At 35.9% G+C, this 23,860-nt stretch overlaps 1 protein-coding gene across 2 annotated transcripts in view; it reads right to left on the minus strand.

The window, feature by feature from the left end:
• Positions 1-23,860, minus strand: part of LOC149804744 (alpha-actinin-like) — a 151,257-nt gene that overhangs the window by 91,714 nt on the left and 35,683 nt on the right. For both annotated transcript variants that reach the window (XM_089943802.1, XM_089943795.1), the window contains exon 3: positions 1,877-1,963. In XM_089943802.1, coding sequence (XP_089799928.1) covers positions 1,877-1,963 — 87 coding nt within the window. The remainder of the gene's footprint in view (positions 1-1,876; positions 1,964-23,860) is intronic.

Consider the following 23,860-nt stretch of genomic DNA (forward strand, 5'->3'; position numbering starts at 1 on the left):
AGGGGACATTGATAGTATTCCCATACATATTCTAGCTGTTCCATTGTATTTGCCTTGAAGGGATAACAGTAATTTCAAGAATCTTGTCTATGTTGTCATCAAAAAGCTTGGAAGTGCTGGTAAGCTTGATATCAACAACATCACAGGAATCATCAGGGCTATTGAAATGAGATAATTTGAAGACAAAATAGCAATGATTCAGTCTTTCAGTCTCAGCTTGGATGGTAATGACTTTATTCCCAAATTTTATGGGACCTCACACTAAAAGTGGTTGAAAGGAATATTTTTAAATGAAACTTTCAAAAGAAATCTCTTCAAGACCCACTCTAAACCAGACTCTGGGCATCTCAGTGTAACCATTGACCCGAGGGTTTACATTAAGTCTGCTGAAGAACCTCTACTGCCCTAGCAAGCACGATGCTGAAAGACTTTCCTTGGAAGAAGACAATTAAGTATAAAACTGCCTGGAAAAGATGTTAGAAGCCCCAAGTTGTGGATGCCTCCAGTTAATGCATTACAAAACATCCGCAAATTAATTAAAAGTAGTCTGCAATATTTATTAATGGCAGGAGTGTCGGAGGCAGAACTCCCAAATTTTATGGAAGGTGGAGGTCTAAAAATGATGTAGAGTAAGAACTGGGCCCACTATAACAATACTGAAGACCTCAGAATTCCAGAAGAAGATCTCAAAGAAGCACTGACAAGAGCCAGAATGGGATGGCAGAGGAAGCAAGAATTAAATGAAAACACCAGGAAAAGAGCAAAAACCAAGGAGACAGAAGCTGATTATATCCACTCCAAGGTCAGTAAGTGGTGATAGGTGAGACAAAGCCAGGAACTACATACAGATCTTTTAAGCAGATTGTGTATAAAAAAATGTACCTGTCCTTTAGGTTATAAATATGGATAAAATCAAACTGTTAATAATTATCTATGTACTGGTAGAATGATCTGATATACATAAAGCAAACAAATAAGTATTGACCTATAACAGCGTTAAGTAAAGTATCACAAGAACACACAGAAAGATCAGGACTTCTGAACAAAGGAACAAGCGTTAGATACAACTGTATTTCCCCTACGCATACTCTGAAGGAGAGAAAATGAGGGATGTACGAGATTTAATTAAAATCTCCTTTTAAATATCAGACTGATACACTAGACTGATTGGATCCAAATTTCAGAGAGAAGGGCTGTCATTTCTTTGATGAGGTTGTTAAAACGAAATGTACTTATTTGGTTTTGTGTTCCTGGAAGTAGGAGTAGAATCATGCTTTCCCCAAGTAGCTATTCACAAGTAACGTTCAGATGGAGATCAGTTTAAAATGTAGCATAATACATCAAAGTAAATGAAGGTAAATTAATTTAATCAACTATTTACTGGTGATATAATTTATTTTGCAGGAAGTAACGAGATGTTTGAAGATATAACCAATACTTCAGACTTTGGCTGGACAAGCAAGGAACGCATACAACTCTTTGAATACTGCCTCCCTGTTAATTCATATTTGTTAATTCGATCTGTATATTTCGCAGTATACTAGTTTTAGTCATGATGATATGAATTTTGTCTACTATGTAGCAGTTTTCATATCAACATTTCACTATGTCATTTTCTAGAAGGACTTTAATTAAATTTGCTTATGTTTTGATTGTGAATATGATACATGCATACCCTAAATAATTACAATATGTATTGAGTTGTCCTCAAGAAAAAAGAATCCTAGAACTGAGCTAAACATCGGTACCAAATGTATTATGCTACATGAAATGCAGCTTGAAATATCAGCGTTTATTCTTAAATCATGTTGACCTGAACTGTCCTGTTGGAGCTGAAGATACAGAGATGCTACTAAAATTTTCAGGTTTTTCTTACCTTCCACTGTGATATCCTGAATAGCGAACCTGAGAATGATGGTCCATATCATACCTAGTGTCATTTTAACATTGCCATCGACAATTTCTGAAAGAAAAAAAGAAAAACGATATGCACACATTTTCACCAATGAAAGAAAATGAAATGCTAAAATCAATTACCAAACAGTAATGCAATTGACAATTTCTAAAAGAAAAGAAAGAAAAAGGTCATGCATGTATTTCCACAAATGAAAGAATATGAAATTAAATGAAATCAATCACCAAACAATATGAACTGTGCAAAAAAGGTTATAAAATGCCTTCATTGAGGCAAATATTATATAATACTCTCTGATTGAAAAGATCCATAACTTGGCATAGCATTTTATTTTTAAAAAAATGTAAATGCATAGCTGTATCAAAAAGCTGTATGCTAAATGTGTGGTCATTGCTGGGTATCTCAGTGAACAAAACAATTTTACTTTCATTGTTTTCGGTGTTGACGCCATTTTTCAGTGTATGATATGCTATACCTGGCAGCCAGTATAACTGATATCAAAAAGTTGTATGCTAAATGTGGTCAGTGCTGGGCATCTCGGTCAACAAAACAATTTTACTTTTGTTGTTTTGGGTTTTCACGCCATTTTTCAGTGCACAATATGCTATACAGTGTGACCCCACTATAACACGGTAGTTGGGAGCCAAAGAAACCGACCGTGGTATAGACTGAACCGTGTTATAAGCAACCAGGTCAGTTAGCTGAAGAAAATGATGCATGAACCCCAAAAATTTGCAAGGGGGGGGGGGGGGGGGGTCATAATAATAAATGCAGACAGTAAAATATGTGCTTCATTGGCACAGTTACCATCTTAAATTGATGTTTATCAAATGAGAAATACACCTGTAGTGAAAACAGAGAAGGCATATATAATAGTTTACTTTATTTAGAGAACCACGAATTGGTACATATACGTGAATACTGTTTATATATACATGTCCAATGTATAGCATAAATAGAGTAGCAACACCATGTGCTCACCCGCGAATCTCATCATATACGTTGAATTCACAATACAAGTGATTCCATTGAAAATATGCACACACACAGATTTAAAACATTCAATAATTTTGTCACAGGTCATATTGGTCCAAATCTAATGCATAATCACGCAATGAATGACGAAGTGTATTTACTTTTCAGTATGTCCCAAGTCAGTAAATGCTAGTTTGCATTTTAAGCCACTGTTGGTAGCGTTCGTAAGCAGTAAACTTTTTCCCTGCAAAAAGGAAACTTTCATGGCACAGTTAACATGTTCAAGTCACATTGGAAAATGCAAAATTCCATCACTTTCGTAAGTTTGGTACTGACTTCCTTTGAAGAAAAGTTATTTGTTTTTATTGAAGATTGTAGTCAACTTTCTCTGATGAAGGGTGCATGCGATATTGAAGTCACCACTAAAGGACAGCTTTGGAGAACCAAACAAATGCGCATTTCTTATTGTGGTGGCAACATCAAATAATTGTATTGCATGATTCCAACTGATTTTTTTTCCTCCATTTTCCAAGAAAGTTTTCATAACAATCGGTGCTTCAAAAGTAATATGTTTCCTTTAAAATTTCAGCAAACTATTTTATCTGGGTACAGTTTTAAAAGGAATTGGTCATCATTTGGTCTATTCTATTTACTGTTCCTCCCTGCCTATTAAATAAACCAATAAGTGCTTTTTCTTTTATTTCTCAGTTTTTTTAAACATTTCTGGTAGCATTTTAATTTAGGACCAACAAAACATTACAGAAAAACCCATGCTGATATTAAGATTCATTCCAGAGAAGTACTGACGGCAACATTTTCAATCTAGCCACTGAGGCAGCCATATTCCACATCAGATCACCACCATTCTGATTTAGGACTAACAAGATATCATAAGAAGGCTTCTTGTGGAAATTAGATTTTGATGGAACTTTTAATTCTAGAGCAGCAGTTATAAGATTCCACTCCGATTGCTGTGGTGGACATATTAAACTTTAAAAAAACATGTAAATTTGACTTTCAAGAGGAGTAGTGATAACAAGATTTTCAAGATGACTGCTTTGGTGGCCATATTGGACATCAGATTGGCACCATTTTCATTAGGACCAGATATCAGATTGGCACCATTTTCATTTAGGACCTGCTACATATCACAAGAAGTCTTTTAGTGAAAACCTCACATTATATGACTATCCATTTCAACTGACTATCAAAAACAATAATACAATTTTCAAGATGGTTTATTGGTGGCCATATTGGATGTAAGAACAAACCATTTTCATTTAGGACCAACTAGAAATCATAAGAAACCCCATGCTGATATGTCTATCAATTCAAGTGGAGTACATTAATACAAGATTTTCAAGATGACCACTATGTCAGCCCATATTGGTTGTCTGAGCAGCAATATTTCATTTAGGACCAAACTGAACATGGTATAAATGTATGTGTAAAGTTTCAGAGTAATCCTCCAATGAATTTAGGATGAGTAGTGATAATAAACTAGTGGTAACATGGATTGACCACAGATGAAAGACATCCCATAAGCTCTACTGGTCTATGACCAGTAGTTAAAACTCTAGTCTCAGAGGAACATTACTAGCTAAATGCTAGCGGACAACTAATTTTAACCTCAAAGTTACAAGTTTAGATGAAACAAGACTATCCTGCTTATGACCACATCAACTTAAGCAAAACATGTCTAACCTGGCTGAATGCACTAATCATATACTTGTATCTCACCTATAGTTTTTCATGGTCTCCAACAATCATTGTTAACAGCCATTATCATGCAGAAAATAAATCCAGACTAATAAGATCCTAACAAAAAAAATGTTGGCACCTTTTCTAATTGAACATTCTTTTCGCAATCATTTCCTCTGTACATTTTAACATGTAATCTTTTTAAATTTTAAAATGCAAACTTCTATTCAGCACTCTTTAGTGAGAACACATCTACTGTACCTACCTAAAAAAAAAAAAAGCAATAATATTCTTTTCAAATGATACGAAAGATGTACATGTACTATAATGGTCATAATTCCACACTTAAATGCATGACGTACTTACTTTGTTTCAAGTCAGTGAAAAAGAATAAGTTTAATACATTTCCGGGATAGTGTCAAGGCAGTTAGGCCCAACTTTGGATATGGCATAACCAAAGTTCTATATTTAGTACATATTTTCTTTTTACGTTTTACAAATATTTTATCTAAACAGTGTTGAATGAAATTCAAAACAATTTGGGATTTATACAAGTTTTAGATAATTTGTCTACCTGAAGCCAGATTTTTCAAGGCAAACTTTCTGAACAACTTTGAAGAAAAAGCTAATAGTACATGCATACTTTATGCACCACTCACTGACCTCATTTTCCACTACTGCATGTTTCACATGAAAAGTGAGACAAGCCATCACTCATCCAAATTCCTACCATTCAATAAACAATTATTCCTATTTCCAACTGGGACTTTTGAGTAGGCTATAATATATATAACATAGAAAGTATATGTGGTTATAAAAACAAATACCTAACCCATGTTATTAAAGCATAAAATGTAGGTTGCACTATCCTTTGGTTGTAAGGTTATAAGAAACTATTTAGCTGAGGTAAGAAAGCAGGTGGCAGTGCATTCCTTGTGTATTGTTGAAGTGCCCAAACGGATTTAACTTCACTTCGCTTGGGGAATTAGACAAATGTGTGGGTTTTTCTTTTAAACATTTTATCCAATAAAGCCTTCTAGCTCTATATGCTGATTGTCTTGCAGACTCGTCACTGTACTTTGATTGACTCAAGCTTATCAATGACTTTAGAAGACACCAGAAAGGTTATACCCTAAAGGCGTTTCTAGACTAATGCCGATTTAACTTATTTTCTGATTGTGTTAACTGCAAACACTTATCTAACTGAAGCATACAAACTATAATGCACTAAACCTAAATTATATAACAAAAATATAGCCAGCTATACATCCACTGTCCATTCACATTATGTAGTAAGCTTTAATGTGCACTAGCATTTCCAAAAATGATTAATAAGTCAGAAATTACTTGTAAAATATTCTAATTATTTATAAATTACACTGCAGCTACTTGACTATTTTAAGCACTTTACACCTACTTAGAGAGCTACAAATTTTGCAACAAAAAATGGTCAAAATTCTAAATATTTGGCAACAAAGGGAAACTTGCTTGATTTGTTTTAAGTCTACAATGCTACCACTTTAGATCTTAAATTATGTAACACAAAGAAATGGTGAAGTAAAATCAAGAAATAATTTATTTTTCCGAGTTACAAAACGAAATATTAAAACGGTATTTTGAATTTAATCACAAATATCAAAGTCCCATCACAAGTCCAATAGTATAGAATGTTCAGAATCACTTCCAACATTCTTGAATGTGCTGCTGTAGCACAATGATGCAATTCAGAATGTCTTTGAATAAGTTCACAATAGTTCCAAAATAATGTGTTAAGTCAACAAGCATTTAGTAATTCCAATAAATGATTTAAATAATTTGTCAGGAATTATATCTGAACCCAACCATTAAGGATTATCCCAGACTGATCTTAAAACCAGAAATGTATTGTTTATCAAATCCCTATATATACACATCCACACTTGACCTACAACATAACAGATTTACAAGTTTTCCAGTGCTGGAAAAATAGTATAGCTGTAAATAAGATTTACCATAAACTCTTGCGATGTAAACAAGTTCTTTACACCTTACAATCATGGATGAAAAGTAAGCTATGTGAACATTCCATTTACATTATCTAAAGTGCAACTTTAAAATCATGGATAAAAGTTCAAGAATGAAATATTCATAACAAACGCATTTCATGGCAGATAATGGGTTTCTTAAGTTTCAATTGCCTGTCAGACTGAACGTCTGGATTAACGTCTCCTATCCCCTGGTCTAGTTAACACATCAATAACAGCGACTGCTGCTTTTGTTGTTATTGAGTTTAATTATAGTAGCGGTCGCACAATTGTGCATGTGCCACTTTATTCTGACTGCACCGCAGCCTGCTAGTTGTTCCTGGGGAAGGGGATGGTGCCACCTCCCCCAGGCTTTTATGGATTCAAGGAACCCTGATAGTTTGGCCTCAATCTGTGGGTCCATAAAGGTCCCTACAGTTGAATGGTTGGCTGTCATTAGTGGGGATGAGAGCTCGGGAACGGTCCTGCTTGCTTTACATCGCTGGTTTCTTGTTGCATTTGCCTGGTGTGTTGTTTTTTTTTGTATTTTTTTCCTTTTTCTTTTTTTTTCGAGATTTTTTTTTTTTGCCTTCTTCAAAATGTTCTAAAAGGAGGGGGGATGTTCTATGCTGTTTATAGAGGTTCTTAGTAGATATCATGTATGAAGAGAGATTTTCAAGGTTATTATGGTATTACTAGTCGAGGTGTTTAGGGTGTGTTTCCTACGTTATGTTATTTATAAGTTTTTAGATATTACCTCTTTAAGTTATTTATTAATTGTTTTTAGAGATTGAATGTTATTTATACTTTATTTAGCAAGAGACCGGAGTCCTAGCCGATTACACGGTTCGTTAAGGACATCTAGGACAGGAATCCTAGCTGATTACTCGGTTCGTTAAGGACATCTAGGACATCCGATTTTGCGGTTTCCTTAGCTTTTTATAAGTGCTTTGTAAGTGAATTATTTATTAATACTTTTATAAAATTGAATGATATGTTATGGGTTTTTATGTGGTGGCTTCTAAATTTATTTAGCTAGTTACTGGGTCTTTTGGTTTTGTGGGGATAGTAATTATATTTTGTTCCTAAGTCCTGCTGAGTCTATGAATTGATTTATATTTTTATATGCTGATTGTTTATTTTTATTAGAGTCCATAAGTAACTCTGGGTATGTGTGTGGTGATCCAATCTCTTTTTGGTTTTTGATAAATATTTTCCGAGCGGGTTGATATTTTGGGCATATATTGAATACATGGTGTAGATCTTCAGTGATGTGGCAGTTAAAGCAGTTAATGGTTGCTGGTTTGGGTCCTATAAACCTTCGAAAACTGCTTGCTAGTTTAGTTTTTCCAGTTATTATCCTGTTTATGGTTTTCTATTCTAAATAGGTACCCTTAGGAAGCTGTATGTTCCTATCTACGTTTTTTGGGGTTTCATGGTGCTTTTTACCTTTTGTGGAGGAGTTCCAAAAATCTTGCCATGTTTGGTCTATATATGTTTGTGCGAAACTTATTGCTTCTGTAGAGCTATAGTTAAGCTTGATAGAGTTTTGATCTCCTAGTTTGGTTTTTGCAACTTTGTCTGCTGTTTCGTTGCCAGAGATTCCAATGTGCGACGGTATCCACATGAGCTCGACTAACTGATGTGCTGTGGTGATATCGTCAATTAATTGGCATGTTCTGTCGAGGAATTGTTCCCTAGAGTGTGTATTGCGATTTTGGATCGATTTGATAACGCTTAGGGAATCGCTTATAATGACTGCTTTAGGTATTTGGTTGTCTTTGATCCATTGTAGTGATTCAAGTATAGCCCAGAATTCAGTGGTGTAAATGGAGCAATAGTCAAGTAATCTGGATCCCGTTTGTATATTGAATTCAGGGATGACTATTGCTGCTGCTGTTCCTGGTGGGTTGTTTGTTTTTGATCCATCAGTATATATTTTAACATAGTCCGGGTATTTTTGGTTGATTTCGTTTACCAGTACAGGTTTTAGTAAGTTTTCTTGTCCTTCTTTATTGCCTAATTTGGTAGCTTCAATGTTAATCCTTGGTGGTTTTTGTAACCATGGTGATTTGTTCTGGTCTGTATTGATTGTTACCTGTTTTTTTAGTAGAGGTATCTTTTCTCTTAGTTCAAGGATTACTTTGCCACTTGGTGCGATAGGTATGATTTTGGGTTTGAAGACAACTTTACACTTATTTATAGCTATTTTGATGGGATGGTTGTCTGGGTGGGTATCTAATCGAATGGAGTATCGGAGGAGCAGTTCTTGCCTACGTAATTTTAAGGGTAGTTCTCCTGTTAGTGTTTGTAGTTCTTCTAATGATGTTGAGGGAGTGTTCCTGTGCATAATAGTAAGGCTTTTCTCTGGATAGTGTCAAGTTTTTGTAGTACAGGCTGCTTAGCCGAGTTATATGCTTGGCAACCGTAATCCAGTTTTGATCTAATTAGGCTTTTATATATCGTGAGAAGGGTTTTCTGGTTGGATCCCCAGTCAGTCCCTGTGATGTTCCTGAGTAAATTGAGATCTTTGTTACAATTCTGGGTGAGTTGTTCAATGTGCTGTTTCCATGTGAGGTGGCTGTCAAAGAACATTCCTAGAATTTTACTACTGTCACGTATTTGATTAATTGATTTTGTATATAGAAGTTTGGATAGACTAGGTTGTTATTTCATTTGGGGGTGAATATGATTGCCACAGTTTTTTCATGAGATATTTTGAAACCCCATTTGTCTGCCCATCTCCCTATGTTGTCTAGGCTCTGCTGGATTTCTTTAACTACTGTGTTATTGGCAGGATTTCCATTCCTCCATATGTCACTATCATCTGCAAATTGTGACAAGTTTATTTTTGTGGAGGCTACATTGAGGTCAAGGTCGTTTACCATTAGGTTAAATAGTAACGGACTTATTACGCTGCCTTGCGGTGTTCATTTTCAAGTGAAAATTCTTCCGAATGGTTGTTGCCTATTCTTGTGGTAATTTTCCGGCCTGTGAGGAAATTGCCAATCCAGTTGAACAAGTGTCCAGTTATTCCAAATTATTTTAATTTGGCCATTAGTCCATTGGTCCATACTAGGTCGAACGCTTTTTCTAGGTCTAAAAAAACCGCTATGAGTTTGCGATCGGTTTTCCTATGTGCATTAAAAGCGAGTTTGATGTCTGTTTCCAATCTGAGAAGTTGGTCAGTTGTGGACCGTTTGTTCTGAAAGCTACATTGATTTATGGAGAGTAGGTTATTGGTTTCTAGGTGGTGTTTTAACCTATTTGTGATTACTGTCTCCATTATTTTGCAAATATTGTTTGTAAGGGAGATGGGTCGGTACGAATTTATGTTGTTGGGATCTTTACCTAGCTTGGGGATTGGTATTACTATGGCCTGTTTCCATTTGGTGGGTAGTTGGCCTTTATCCCATATCCTATTAACTTATTCGGCCCCGATCCCGTCTGTAGGCGTGATCCGGTTTCTGCATTCACTGGCCGATCCCGCCTGTAGTCGTGAATTGTTTACTGCATTCAATGGCCGATCCCGTCTCCAGGCGTGATGAATGTGTGTTCGATACAACGTCTCTGATTGGTTAGAAATGGTTTATTCCAAGAACTAAACAACTATTAAACCAATCAGAAATGATTTTACTTTCATTTGTGGAAATTTGAATTGTTCTGAAGCAAAAGGCTAAAGTTTGAGCGGTTTAACTACATGTGTTCTGTTCATGAAAAATCGTAAATGATGGTGAACGGAAGAGTGATTTTTTATGAGAGCAAAAATGAGGAGTTTCTCGGGTTTGATCTCGAAAATATTGAGCAAGCTGAGGAAAGATATGTTCAGCAGTTGAATATTTTGTGAGATTTAGATTTGGACGTAGAAGTTTCTGAGACTGAATCGTCCGAAAATGATGATGCTGACAGCGATGATGACGGAGTTCTTGCGGATAAACGTTGCGCATAAGTTTGTAAATACTGGATAAATAAGTTGTGAAAAACTTCGACAAATAGGGAAAAAATTAATCAATGTGTCGACAAATTCATCTGAAATAAATGGTGAAAAATTCGTGGATTTTGTTTGGATATAAGAGGAGAAATTAAGGTAAGAGTGAATGCATGTGCACGATGTTTTCAAACAGGTAAAAACTATGGGGCACAAGCACCTAGACACGGCTTTGTGCTTCTGAGGCATATCAGCAGAGATACTGAAAACAGTGCTGGGGCCGCATGAGTTAAAGAGTTTGATAATGGCCATTGTTATATTGATAGGTAGTTTTTTGTTGATAATGTAACCTAACTGATCCTTACCAGGGATGTTTCGTTTTTGGATCGTAGGGCTATCTTCTGCTGCTACTAACTTTAACAGTACATACAGATGTACCTTCAAGTTGTACCATTATGGGGCTTTAGCCCTCCTTTTCCCCTATAGACCCTGACCAGCCAACATATCATCTATTTTTTTTCTTCGTTCTGCTAGCTCTCTATTTTCCTGCTTCTTCTCCACGATGTTCTTCTGAACATATTCTACGATTTTTAATACCAAGTGGGCGAATTAGGGGTGACAATGTCAATACAATTCACTATACACAGCCTACATATTATCTGTACACATATTAACTTGATGTTATTTCCATCTTTAGAAGCAAAAGTACTGATGCATCAATATATCAAGGATTCATTCACCCCTTGTGAAAATACTGCTGTACTATTTGCAAGTTTGAGGAGACATTCCATATCATTTATTTTCTATTCTATTTCATTGGAATACTTTATCATTAAAGATATATCACAACTCATATTTGGTAGAATTATTTTGTTCAAGGGACTTTTTACCTTGGGGTAAGTTTGATTGGCGATAGTCCTTTTTCCATATCTTTTGTTTTTATTCTATTTCAATATATCCCATTATAATTAAAGATATATATATATATATATATATATATATATATATATATATATATATATATATATATATATATCTGTTCGAGTTATTTTGTTCAAGGGTCTTAATACTATTAATTATAAGCTGTACATCTTTTTGATTAATATCAGATGTTTTACCTCAGGGCAACATTCAAAAGCATTCCATATCTGCTATAATCTGGTTAAGGTTATTCCATATAGTCCCTGGACTTCCTTTGTGGTGGAAAAGTCTGCTTGTATTTTTTAATGCAAAATTACTGGACTTGTATTGTCTGCAAATCTGCAACTGCATGGTTTCTTATTTTCCATCTTTGCCAACAGTCTTGAATTCGGCCATGCCATTATTTTATCCTCCATTACCACTGATTACAGTTTACTGACAGTGCTGAGACTGCTTTGTGTCATTGCCATTATCTCTGAATAGACACTTTCTCATGAATGTAATTGTATCGAAATTTGCTAGCACCACCAGTGACACCAGTATTGCCCCCACAATAATTCTGACTGGCTCAATGACAATGGTTGCCATGATTGTGATTCCAGCCACACCAAGACCAACAGTTGTTGCCGCAGCAAGACTGCAAATACCATCTACCAGCAAACATGTGTTTGTACTTTACAATCAACATTGTTCTCTGGATGATTTCATCTTGCAGCTGTTTCTCTGCTTTATTTTTCACATAGGTAACACTTAGGGTCAATCATAGTTCTTCTATTAATAATACAAATGCATAGCACAAGTGCATGTATGGCAGACCCTCTCCTCACTCGTCATGTCCAGGTACAATATGCACACACACTTCTAACCAATTACCCTTTCTCTCTGTTACAAATGTCATGCAATTATAGAAAACCTCTGCTCGAAAATATTTCCATTTCAGGCAATTGTGCCTTCTTGGGATGTAGCACACTTTTGATTTAAAAACACATAGATTAAACCTATACCTTTTGCATCTAACAATCATCTGTGCCCAATAACTGTTACCCGAACAAGTGTGTCCTTGTTGAATAACAGTCGAGATCTTTCTTTTTTGAATCGAGTCAATGTTGGTGTAAAGCATTAATTGGTGAACTTAAACTAGGTGGATACATCTGTGAATATTGCTTCGCCACTGTAGAGAAAACCCAGGAGAGGTATGATACCTGGCGATGTAGCCAACTTTTAGGCACTTGCCTGTGCATGATTCCCATTTGACTTCTAATTGGCATGTCCATATCAGGGTGGTTCTAATGATTAATGTCTACTTGACCCGTAACAAAATGATATGAAAGTTCAAATGAGGGTTTGGTAATGCCATTCTGAAGCAGATATTCATCGACATGTGGAACAAAATTGTTATCTATGTTAGCATCCGCTGCCAACTCATCCAATACCCCATTAATAGATCCATACCTTTATCAACATGGCCAGAATCCATTAAGTATATAAGAATGATAAAATCTAATCATAAACACAAACACCAAGGACGGTAAAGTATGTCAGGATAAATGTCGATTCCTTTGAACTGAATTTCATCTCTAGAAACCAAGGATTCTGATCTTACAACTGTGGGGGACCCAAGTGGCCCGAGTGGTCAAAATGCTCACTGTTACAGATCACTGCCATCTCACCTGTCTGTGTGGGCCTATGTGGGTATGTAAGAAAGCTTCTTGTGGGTTATTGGTTCTTCCTGGGGTTTTCCCAGGTTCTTCCTCCACCATTTATACTGGCCGCCATGTATAGCCTTTTTTGTGCTGAAAAATGGCAGTAAACCCTACAGCAACAACAACTGTGTAAAATTCTAAAGCAATACTGCTTGGCCTGTCAATATGTGATACTGGTGGTACAAGACATGACATCTGTATTTAGCACCAGCAGGAGCTACACGTGCATGAAAATACATAACGGACTGTCTGAACAACTCCATATGTTCCAATATGAAGTAATAAATTGGGTACAATGTACCAAAGTCTTGCTGGGAAATTTGAAGAACTGTTAATATTCTGATGCTGGTCCATATACAAATTTCAGGTGTCATTCTAAGCGATTTCACCGTCAGGAAACGTGTGCAGTAACAGTTCTGCAATATTCACACAACTATTAAAAGAATATTGTACTGAAACCACTTTTAGAGTCCAGAGAATCTCTGCTTTAAGGGCATCATCAGTAGTGATACACAGCCAATTCAACTTTTGCCAGACATAGGAAGCAAATCCAAAGACAGTCTAGATTGTGATAATGGTTCATATCTGCTGTCAACTCTTGATGATGGTTGATTACATGTGGGTGGTGTAGTTTGAGTTGCAGGTATTGATATTGATGTTGATGCCAACAATGGGTTTCTTGGACTAGATTTAATGGCTTCACACGTCTTGAAAAATTAAGCTACAGTGACACAGTTTGTCACTTTGTGTGTTACTCTTGTGCGTCTCTGATTTCAAATGTGATGTCAAGTAGAATCTCCAGGTTGGAAATGTTAATATACTTTGAACACATTCAACAGAACGCTTTGAATTTTGAAAAGGTCACTCACGGAATCCATCCATGAAAATGCTCATCTTCTAACCGGGCATCATTGAAACATGTTTTATAGTCTGGAATTTTACATCATTATTTAAAAAAATTGGGGATGAAAATATATTTAGTCTGTCATTGTAGATGGTATAAATCAAACAATGTTAATAAAGAAACTTCCAGTGCAGAAAAAGGAATCAATGACTGCATATGCTTACAGATGATTAGGCACATGTGCAATGCACTCTTAGGTACCAGATTCAACCATGACTACTGATGTAATGTGACTGATCATTGCAAAATCGTTCACTGCATAGTTGCAAAAGAAAAATGACATATTTTCAGTAACAAAATTTTAATAATATTGATATAATATTTCCAGCATATTTTATGACAAAAAGTAACTTTCACCAAGGTTTCCATGATATTTTCCTTGAATTCAAATACTGGTTTGATTCCAGGAACTCCTAAAACATCAGGAGGGCACCAGAACTCTGGTTCAAACCTTGTTAAAAAGAAAGACAGCCAATGAACTACTTCTGCAAATTAATTTCAGGTAACATATTTATATCTCATTTACTCATTACAGTAGTCCCCCTCTTATAAGGCCACCCCTAATGCAGCAGGGAAGTGGCCTTATAATGCGGGTGGCCTTTCTAGAGGGGGATGACAAATGCGAATAGTAAATACATATGAAAAAAGTCACAAGTACATTTAATTTTAAATATTTAATATTTTAATTAAAAAATCACATGCATGATGTGAAATAAATGTAAAACAAACTTTGTCATCATTTGCAAAAGAATGCTATGAATAACCATTGATACAGTTTTAAAACTGTCTTTATAAGTATGTTACAGTTCACATCACGTCACTTTGTTGGTAACAGTCTAAAAAACAAACCAGTCTCATCACATTAAAAATATCCTTGCTGTCATATCCCCTGCATATATCGTTTAGTCTTTTGTTCCAATCTTCGACAACTTCATTATTAACATCAGGTGATTCGCCGCTAATGACAGAACACTTGATATTGTGTCGTACTTGAAATATGTGCAACCATTCGTTACTTGCGGTTAAGTCGTCATATCCCAGTTCAACTGACAAAATTTTTGCTTCTTTTTGTCTTTCAAATCAGGATACAAACGTCTCCTGGCTCAAACAATCTTCCTTTCTCCGTCCATTTCACCTTTCCACTTCTGCAGAATTGTTTCATTATCTTTCACGATATTGTTTATCTGAGTCTTCCCGACATTAGTTTTCTGCAAGAATCCTCGACGACACCTGCCCCCCCTCCCCCGCCGTCAGTTGAATTACTTTCACGTTCTCCTCTAAACTGAGAATTTTTATTTTCCTCGATGACATATTGATCTTTTTGCAGTAAGTTATTCATGTTGCCAACTACAATACTGATAAAACAATTTTGTATGCATCTAAACAAACTGCCGTGTTTTTAAAGGAAGTGATCTTGTCACGTGATTCGTTAGTCGCAGTCTGGTACCCTATTGTTTTTATACATTTCTTGAAACTAGGTGAGCGAAGCCAAATCGGCTTCGATAGGTACCATTAACATCATGCAGATTTGACCTCGCGGCCGCTAGGATTCGTAATTTTGACAATTATTGTCAGTAGTAATAGCCACTGATTACCAAAGTGAACAAGCTCAACATCTCACTAAGGGAAGCCACAGAGGCTATTAAACCATTTTCCTGCTGACTTGGGTATTGTACATCGATACTGCCACTTCTCAGCTGGTATTACTGTTCGATAATTGTATTCTTAACAATTATCAGAGTGACTAAAGTGGACATCTTATGATAACACAGCAGTAAGGCTAATTGGATTACATGTACATACCCTTTTGTATGGATTAAAATTTGAGTCTTTCTCGGTTTTTATGGAATAAATTTGGCTTCTCGTGAGGCGTAAATGATATAATATTAACCTTAGTGGTAAATGTACTTTACTCAACACTTCTTTCAGGCACGAAAACCTGACATCGGGAAACAGAAATCGGATTACTTAACACACATTATGAATACAATACTGGTTCTGGATACATATTCAAATAAAATGTGGCCGCTTGTGAGGGGTAAATTTTATGATTTTGCACTAATATGCTGGCCGCTGGTCGCGTTAGCCGGGTGGCCTTTCGCGAGGGGTACTTTTGAACACAAACTCGTCGGTGCCAACAGATTCTGGCCGTAAGGAGCGGGTGGCCGCTGGTCAGGGGGGCCGTTCAAGAAGGGGACTACTGTATATTAAAACATTAACCGGTTTAAAACCTTTCTAAAAATAAAAATGCCTGCACTTATTGTACTGCAACATAAAATATTTTATATTTTTGGGGAAAATACTATAATTCATCAGAGTTTTTTCTTTCCATGATACAGATAGTTTTTCCTTTCCATGATGCTCATTTATTTTATGTGTTATTGTGCTATTTAATAGTTTGTACTTGTGTATTTATTCATGTCAAACTGATAGTTCACGCTAATGAAACTTTAAACCAAACTGAAAAATGCATATCCTTATATGAAGCTACATGCATGTAAAAACAAACATTTTAAGGGTTTTTACCCATCATGAGGATGGGAAAAGAGTAAATGAATCCTGAATTTGATTAATTTATTCTCTTTCAGCATCTAAATGGATGTCTTGCTCTTCAAGATTCAACTAGCATGTACTTTGGTGGGCAAGTCAAGAGAGATTTTGGATGCATCAATTTGACAGTAGAAGAGAAAGAAAACAGTCATTCATGCTTCAGATTTTATAGGACTGATTGTGGAAGAGAGCACCGATTTGACCCTACATGGAAAGTTAAATATTACATCAAGTGTTTGTCTGCACACTTTCAAGTCATTCAATCCTTGATTGTTTTGCTGTTCATAAAGGTAAGGGTGAGACAACAGTGTCTGAGAAGAAACATATCCCTATGAATGAACTTTTTAGCTAGTGAAGGTGCCTCAGTCATGACCAGGAAACACATTGGTGCACAGTTGGGTGAAGAACACATCAAGGATCATACATGGCAGCAGGTCAGGTATTAACAATACCAAATGAACAACCCCTTGGAAGAGGGGGAGAGAGGGGCAGAGTTTAATGTGTAGGGAACATTGTATTCAGAAATAAACAAAACTACCTGTGACTGGTGCATTATGTAAGACTTGTAGTTTCTGTCAATCTTTAAAAAAAAAAATGTTGAGTCTCTTGGCAACATGTCAGATGATGTTAATCCACATCTAGATCATATTGTGTATTTTTATGATTTTTGTTTTACAAAAAAAAGTCACATAATTGATAATGTAATTGTTGTGACTGGACAACTCAAACCCCTGCTTAGTTCCAGCAGAGTTATCTCTCTCAAATGCAGCAGAATACCTGGTTCTATCCTTGTCAAATTGACAATTTAACATTGTTCTCTATGACTGTGTATGACATGCATGCTGAAGTAGCAAATAAAGTATATTTATTTCACTTAATGTCAGCACTGGTGCTGTATTACCACAAGAATGTTTCTTTACTCAGTGACTATCAGCTGATATTGAAGCAAGTTCAAAGATTCTACAGCAGCCACTCTGCGGTGCACTATAACGAACTGAGGAATATGTAAATTGAACTGGAAGATGAGAATATGCTGTATGTCACAGTGAAGCAATTTCATATGACCTTACTTGGAGGCAATAGTCAAGGTAGCATTTGATATTTCCCCAGTTCTTCATGCTGCCATGGAAAATAAAGCAGCCAAATGCACACCAGAAGTTAAAAAGCTGTTCAGCAAAGTTAGCATTGTAAATTTTTTCCTGACCAGATATTCCAGAAAGACAATGTTATATCCACTGTAAATATTTATGACAGACAATACCATAGCAAAGCTGGAGCACTTGAAGTCTAATACCAGAATGGAATTTGCAAAGGCATATAAACTGCTTGATACTGATGCTATTGCAGTGTGAAGATTCCCAATAAAGAATATGCTAGGATCCAATATCAGAAAGCAGCTACTGATTACCTGAATGCACTGATCTCAAACTGGAATCGCAGTTCCATAAGGATTCTATGCAAATATTGTGGCAGCTTAAAAGTAGCCTCAACCCTGCCTGTACTCCTAGAGACTCATCAATAGAAAACCATGAAGTAGATACATTCCCAGAACTTCAAGCACTTGATGATGGGGAGACAGGTTTTGTTACAAACAGTCAAACAATGGAGGATGATTTCTTCCAGTTCAAGATGGTGGTAAAATCACCTGCATGGATAAGTATGCAGAAGTATGCACAGCAGTGTGCCCAGACTTGTTTCCAGACTTGGCTGTTTTAGCTGGAATGTTGCAAGTTTCACCTATAACATTGAATGGTTTGTGGTGAGATTTCTTGTTACATAACTGCATCAAGACAAAGAACCATGGACACTTCAAACAAGAAACCATAACTATATTGTTGAGGGTGATAGAGGAAGCCCAGAACTTAACGATTTTGATCCTAAACCTGCTGTGGAGAAATTTTTATTGTAGGTGTAATTTAACAACTTTCAGTCATATCGTTACAGTTTCTGCAGTCTGGCAGTTTACAGTAATATCTAAAACTAAGGCATTGTGCCACAAACATGTAGCACAATGTCCCACCCAGTCACATTATCCTGACACTAACCTCTTAATGCTGAGCGACAAGCAAGGCAGCTGTTAGTACCATTTTTATAAGTCTTTGGTATGACTCGGACAGGGTTTGAACTTGCAATCTGAGATGGATGCTCTAACCACTAGGCCACTGGAGCGATCCATTGTTTTAAAATGTATATGTGTGTGTGTGTGTGTGTGTGTGTGTGTGTTTTGGATTTTTAATGTATCTTTAACAATTTTGCAGTTATATTGCTACAATGTTTGCAGTGTGGCAGCTTAAAGTAATGTCTAGCACGGGGTATCATGCACAATAAAAATAAATCTATACTGAAAAGAAAGTATAATCTCTTCCTTGATTCCTTCAAGTTGCTCAAATTAAAGAATGAGAATGTAAATTCAATGAGAATTGTTATAGATGTAACATCAGAAACAATAACAATTATCATGGCTATGAACTGCCTTAGATTTTCATTCTTTTATGAAAATACTAAATATTTCAAAAACAAATTAGCGCTAGCAATGATGATATATTTGTTAGTGGCAGACCAATAAACATATAATGTTCTGCAAGGAATAAAAAGTATTGTTATTGGGTCTAATAGTTTTAGGGCTGGGACTGCAACTTTTTTCAAATGTGTCCTGGACCTGGATTAGAACCTTTTAAATCCTATGCAGAACCCTACATCTGAAATATTTTTAATTATTTTTTTTGTTTGAACTGCTGACAAATTTCAAAAACATAAAATTTCCTCTGATAGTCTGGAATTCAAAGATTTTTCTGAAAAACTCAGTTTAATATTTCAGAAAGGAGTCCTAAATTTGCATTAAAGAATATCACAAAAATGGATGATTGTAAAGCTACAGTACTTAATATGATTGAACCAAGGTTACTAAAGACAGCTGCACAACCTTTTAAGACTCCAAAAGAGGGCATGCCATTAATTCTAGCTCAATGTATTGACAATTTTCAGACACAATGAATTACATAACCAATTTTCTCAATATATGAAACAATAACAGGGCCTTAAAATTAATGGTTGTCCACGGTCTGGGATCAATTTTTTTTTTAGCAGTGGACCAGTCATATGTAAGCAGCACTAGACTGTTGGTCCTTTCTTATCTCTCATTTGTTCCTATAAATCGATGACAATGTCCTTTTTAATCCTTAAAACATCTGAAAAGAACCAATTCAAGTGCACTGATACAAGAGTAAGTTAATCAATAGTGTCTTGTACAATCTGACCTGAAATCTAAGTATTTAGTATGCAATCCGCTGATCACCAGTATAATCTTGATCTCATCAAACTTCTGTTGATTTTTGACCATAGCTAAATCTAAGCATCAGATTAAGGTATGCTCAAATCAAGATTCTACCAGTTTAAGTATGGAGGAAGGCATGAATCAACCACATGAACCAGTCCAAAAAGAATGGGAATTATGATAAACATAAATGTTATCAGACTTTACAGAAGCAGCAGGTAAAGAGTTGGCCATGGGTTGAGTATGATGACGAGGTTGTTCAAGTTTTGATCAGCATGTAGGGCATACCCAGAGTCAGTCAATCATTCAAGTGCCTTAATCAAAGGCATATCCAATTTTATAACTTAGACAAGCAAAGAGAATATTACTTGCACTGGTCAGGCTATTGACAGTAAGTAAATAAACAAACCCTTCTCAATCATCAAGTACCTGATTCCCTGAACCTTTACAAAGTTTAGTGTACAAGGAATTATTTATTCACCATGGCAGAGGGACTAAAACTAGCTGATTTTGTCCTGATGAGACTACTACACAGACTTTGTTCCTGTACACTCTGAGGGCTAGGGCAAAGTTCACCTAAGCTTAATAAATCTGTCAAGTAGCCTGAGTTTTCTATCACTTTCCTACCCCATTTGAGATATTTTGACAGTAAAAATGTTAAAATATCTAAAATGGGGTCTGAAAGGTCAAAGAAAACTCTCTGCCAAGGAAATTGTTATTTTTGGGGCTACTGGCTGCACATAGACTTTATGTGTTTTCCCATTTTTTTCACTGAACAAGCTTTGAATGGCAAATGTGTTCTATTTTATTTTTGGGTGCTTGATATCTTTTTATTTTGAGAACATTTTGAGCTGAAGTTTTGAGTTAAGTTTTAGTTAACTACAGCACTGAGGTTCAAAGAGGATCCAACAACAGAAGGCATGATCAAGTGATCTGAAAAATTTAAAATCTTATTGTTAGTAAAATATTTATATAACTGAATAAACAGTAAAGTAGTTGTCTGAATTTTGAGTTTGCATTAATTATGTAATTTTTCCTGTCTTTCATTATGGTAGTACATTCCTGTCTACCCTGATCACCAAAGAGATGCTGACAGATGGTACTCCAAATTTAAGGTCTGTTGGACATAAACATTGCTTTATACCAAAGCCAAAGAAAGAATTGTTTAGAGCTTTCAGTTTACTGGTCCACTGGTATGGAACATTATATGCCCAGTGTCCTGGCAGTTTTTTTTTTCATAATCAATGTCTTAAATGGATGAAATCTGAAACTAATCAAACCTGTCTAAATAATAATAGACCTCCGGCTTTTCTTTATTGATAGATCTTTTTCACAAATGAATTTTTAATACAATATGATTTTTATTTTTATGAGCTCACTGATGTTCATGCTTGCATTACAAGCATGAAACTTTGATTTGCAGAATGACTTAATTATTTAGTGTCAAGACTAATTGTTGTTGCATTGTACTGTATATACTGTATATATTGTACATAACAAATTGCCTCATAACGGATTAGTTGCTGTAACTAATTCAGCTATCCTCTCTAAATAAAGTCAGTAGTAGCAGTAATAGTAAGACAAAAAATTTCAGTTATTGAAACAATAAATATAGGTCACTGATACCTCCTCTTAAAGCAGGGATACAGAATTTAACCAACATGCATCCATTCATCAAGTATCATGATTCTGGGTATGACTGTATGCATACAGTATGCCAAAAACTTATAGTGATAAGCTGGGACTAGGGAGACAAAAATGGGGTTCTTGTTGTCCCGACTCATTTCAAACAAACCCACAAGAGGTTTTCTGCACAGTTGAAATGGTGACCATGCTACTTCCTGGTAAAGAACATTCCGAAAGGACCAACATATCTCTTTGGATAGTGTGTCAAGATATTCCACTTACTGGGAATGTGGTGGGCTCGGAGCATGACCACCAGAAAAGCTGCCCTTTCTTAATGTAGGAGGGTCCAAACTTACACTCAATGCACAAGGGAGACAAATTCCTCCTTAACCCTTTCATCACTATGGACCGGTTTTCCGGTCCTGGGGAAGTAAGTCCGTAAACACTATGGACTGCTTTACCAGTCTGGGGCAGTGTTCTTCTCTAACATTATAGTACCCGACTATATAAATTTATGGGGTACCTCTAATAACTTCCTACTTGTAATGTAGATATTATGTTTGGATTATCTCGTGAGTTTAGCTTGCATACAACTAGAAATACCGAACAAAGAAGGCACTTCTAACAAGTTTTCTGAAAGGTGAAATTTGTATCCGAAATGGCGCAGTTCGAAGAAAGATCAGATGGGAGTGAAGGATCAGATTTTGAATTATCAGAAGATTTTACCAATTTCGACCTAGTAAAGTTATATGAAAATGAGAGAAGGTGTCTGGAGAGGCAATGGAATGCGCTTGTCGGTGACAGTGATGACGATAAAGAGGACTTTGAAGGTTTTGAACCGGAGGAAGTGTACACTCCATGTAATTTGTTTGGACGAAGATGGAAACCAAAGAGATTTGTTTCAGTTTTCTAAAATAAGTTGGACCAACCCGAGTGTTAGATGCCTCCAGGAAAGCTTTGGAATATTTTCAAATATTCTATTCAGATAAAGTTTTTGGAAACATTGTCCATCTAACGAATTTGAATGTGACGATCAAACTACACTGATGTGTGACAAATGCAAAGTTCCACTGTGTGTTAATGCCTGGAGCACCTGTTTTGTGGAATTTCATACAAAAGTGTATTACTGGCAGTGAAGACTTACCTGTGTAGTCTGCAGGTGACAAATGAATAAATATTACATGTACAGACATTATAAATGATAGATTCTTCTATAAATTCAATTATTATGCTGGTGTTATCAGTTTTATTTCAGTTGAAGATAAAAGAAAAACAGCTTTGTGAAATTTATTGTTTTACTCCCAATTAACTTTAACTAAAATTTGACAAGCTTCTACCTGTCAAATACCTGAAACAAAGAATTGTGTTGCTACTGGAATTATTCATGAGTATGTCTAGGGTCAACTGAACAAGTTTTGGGAACTTTCTAAGTTTTCTAAGAGGTAAATAGATAATTACTTGTATTTTACCTGTTGTGTTACCTGTTTGCACCTGTATTTTAACAGTTATAATAGACATGCACATTTTAGTCAATTAGTCATAAGATTTTATTTTTAACTTTGATTTTGACACCTAATCCAGCCAGATATCTTTAAAATTGGCAAAGTTATGTTATTTCAAAATCCACAAGTCATTTTGCTTTATAACTCCAAAGTTACTTAGTGCTGAGGACCCTATTACCCCAAAGTTACTTAGTGATGAAAGGGTTAACCATCAGGTATGTTTCTACTTTCAAGTTGTCAGACAAGGACAACATGCAGTGACCTTATAAGGATGAAGCATCCCTTACGGGCTTGAATGCTGCCTGCTGCCCCAAGTTGTTTATATGTACGGATGCTTCTTCCCAGGGACCAAGGTACCTGCAGAAACACATATTCTGGCTTCAGTTGAGCACCTCCAACAATGATCTTGTGCAATGGCATACACAAAAGAATGGGGGGTTGGATGTGTAGATTGGAATGTGGTCAAAAACCATTCCCATTTAAGTGACCAAATTAGGCAGAATAAAAATTAGAATTCAGGGCTATCCATGCAAATAGAGGGTCCTTGTGCAGTTCCTATTCTGCCAGACAATGAAACTTGAGGGTACAGAAAAGGCAAGGTAAAGATAGGCCAACAATGATTACTCCTAACAAACTGCACCAACCTAGATCTGCCAGTGCATTATGCAACTTCAGATCTCTGTGAGGTCAGCACTTGTAAGAAAGAACATACACTATGTGTTAGATATCAAATTGTGAAATATTACAGTAAGAAAATACAAAACTGAAAAGGTTTCAAGATCATACTGACAAGCTGCTTGGTAACATAAAGCATGCCCCATTTAGCATCCACGTTATCTTTAATGCAAGGACAATACA

The sequence above is a fragment of the Sinohyriopsis cumingii genome, chromosome 2 (assembly GCF_028554795.1).
Source record: "Sinohyriopsis cumingii isolate HCF-2022 chromosome 2, ASM2855479v2, whole genome shotgun sequence".
NCBI lineage: Eukaryota > Metazoa > Mollusca > Bivalvia > Unionida > Unionidae > Sinohyriopsis > Sinohyriopsis cumingii.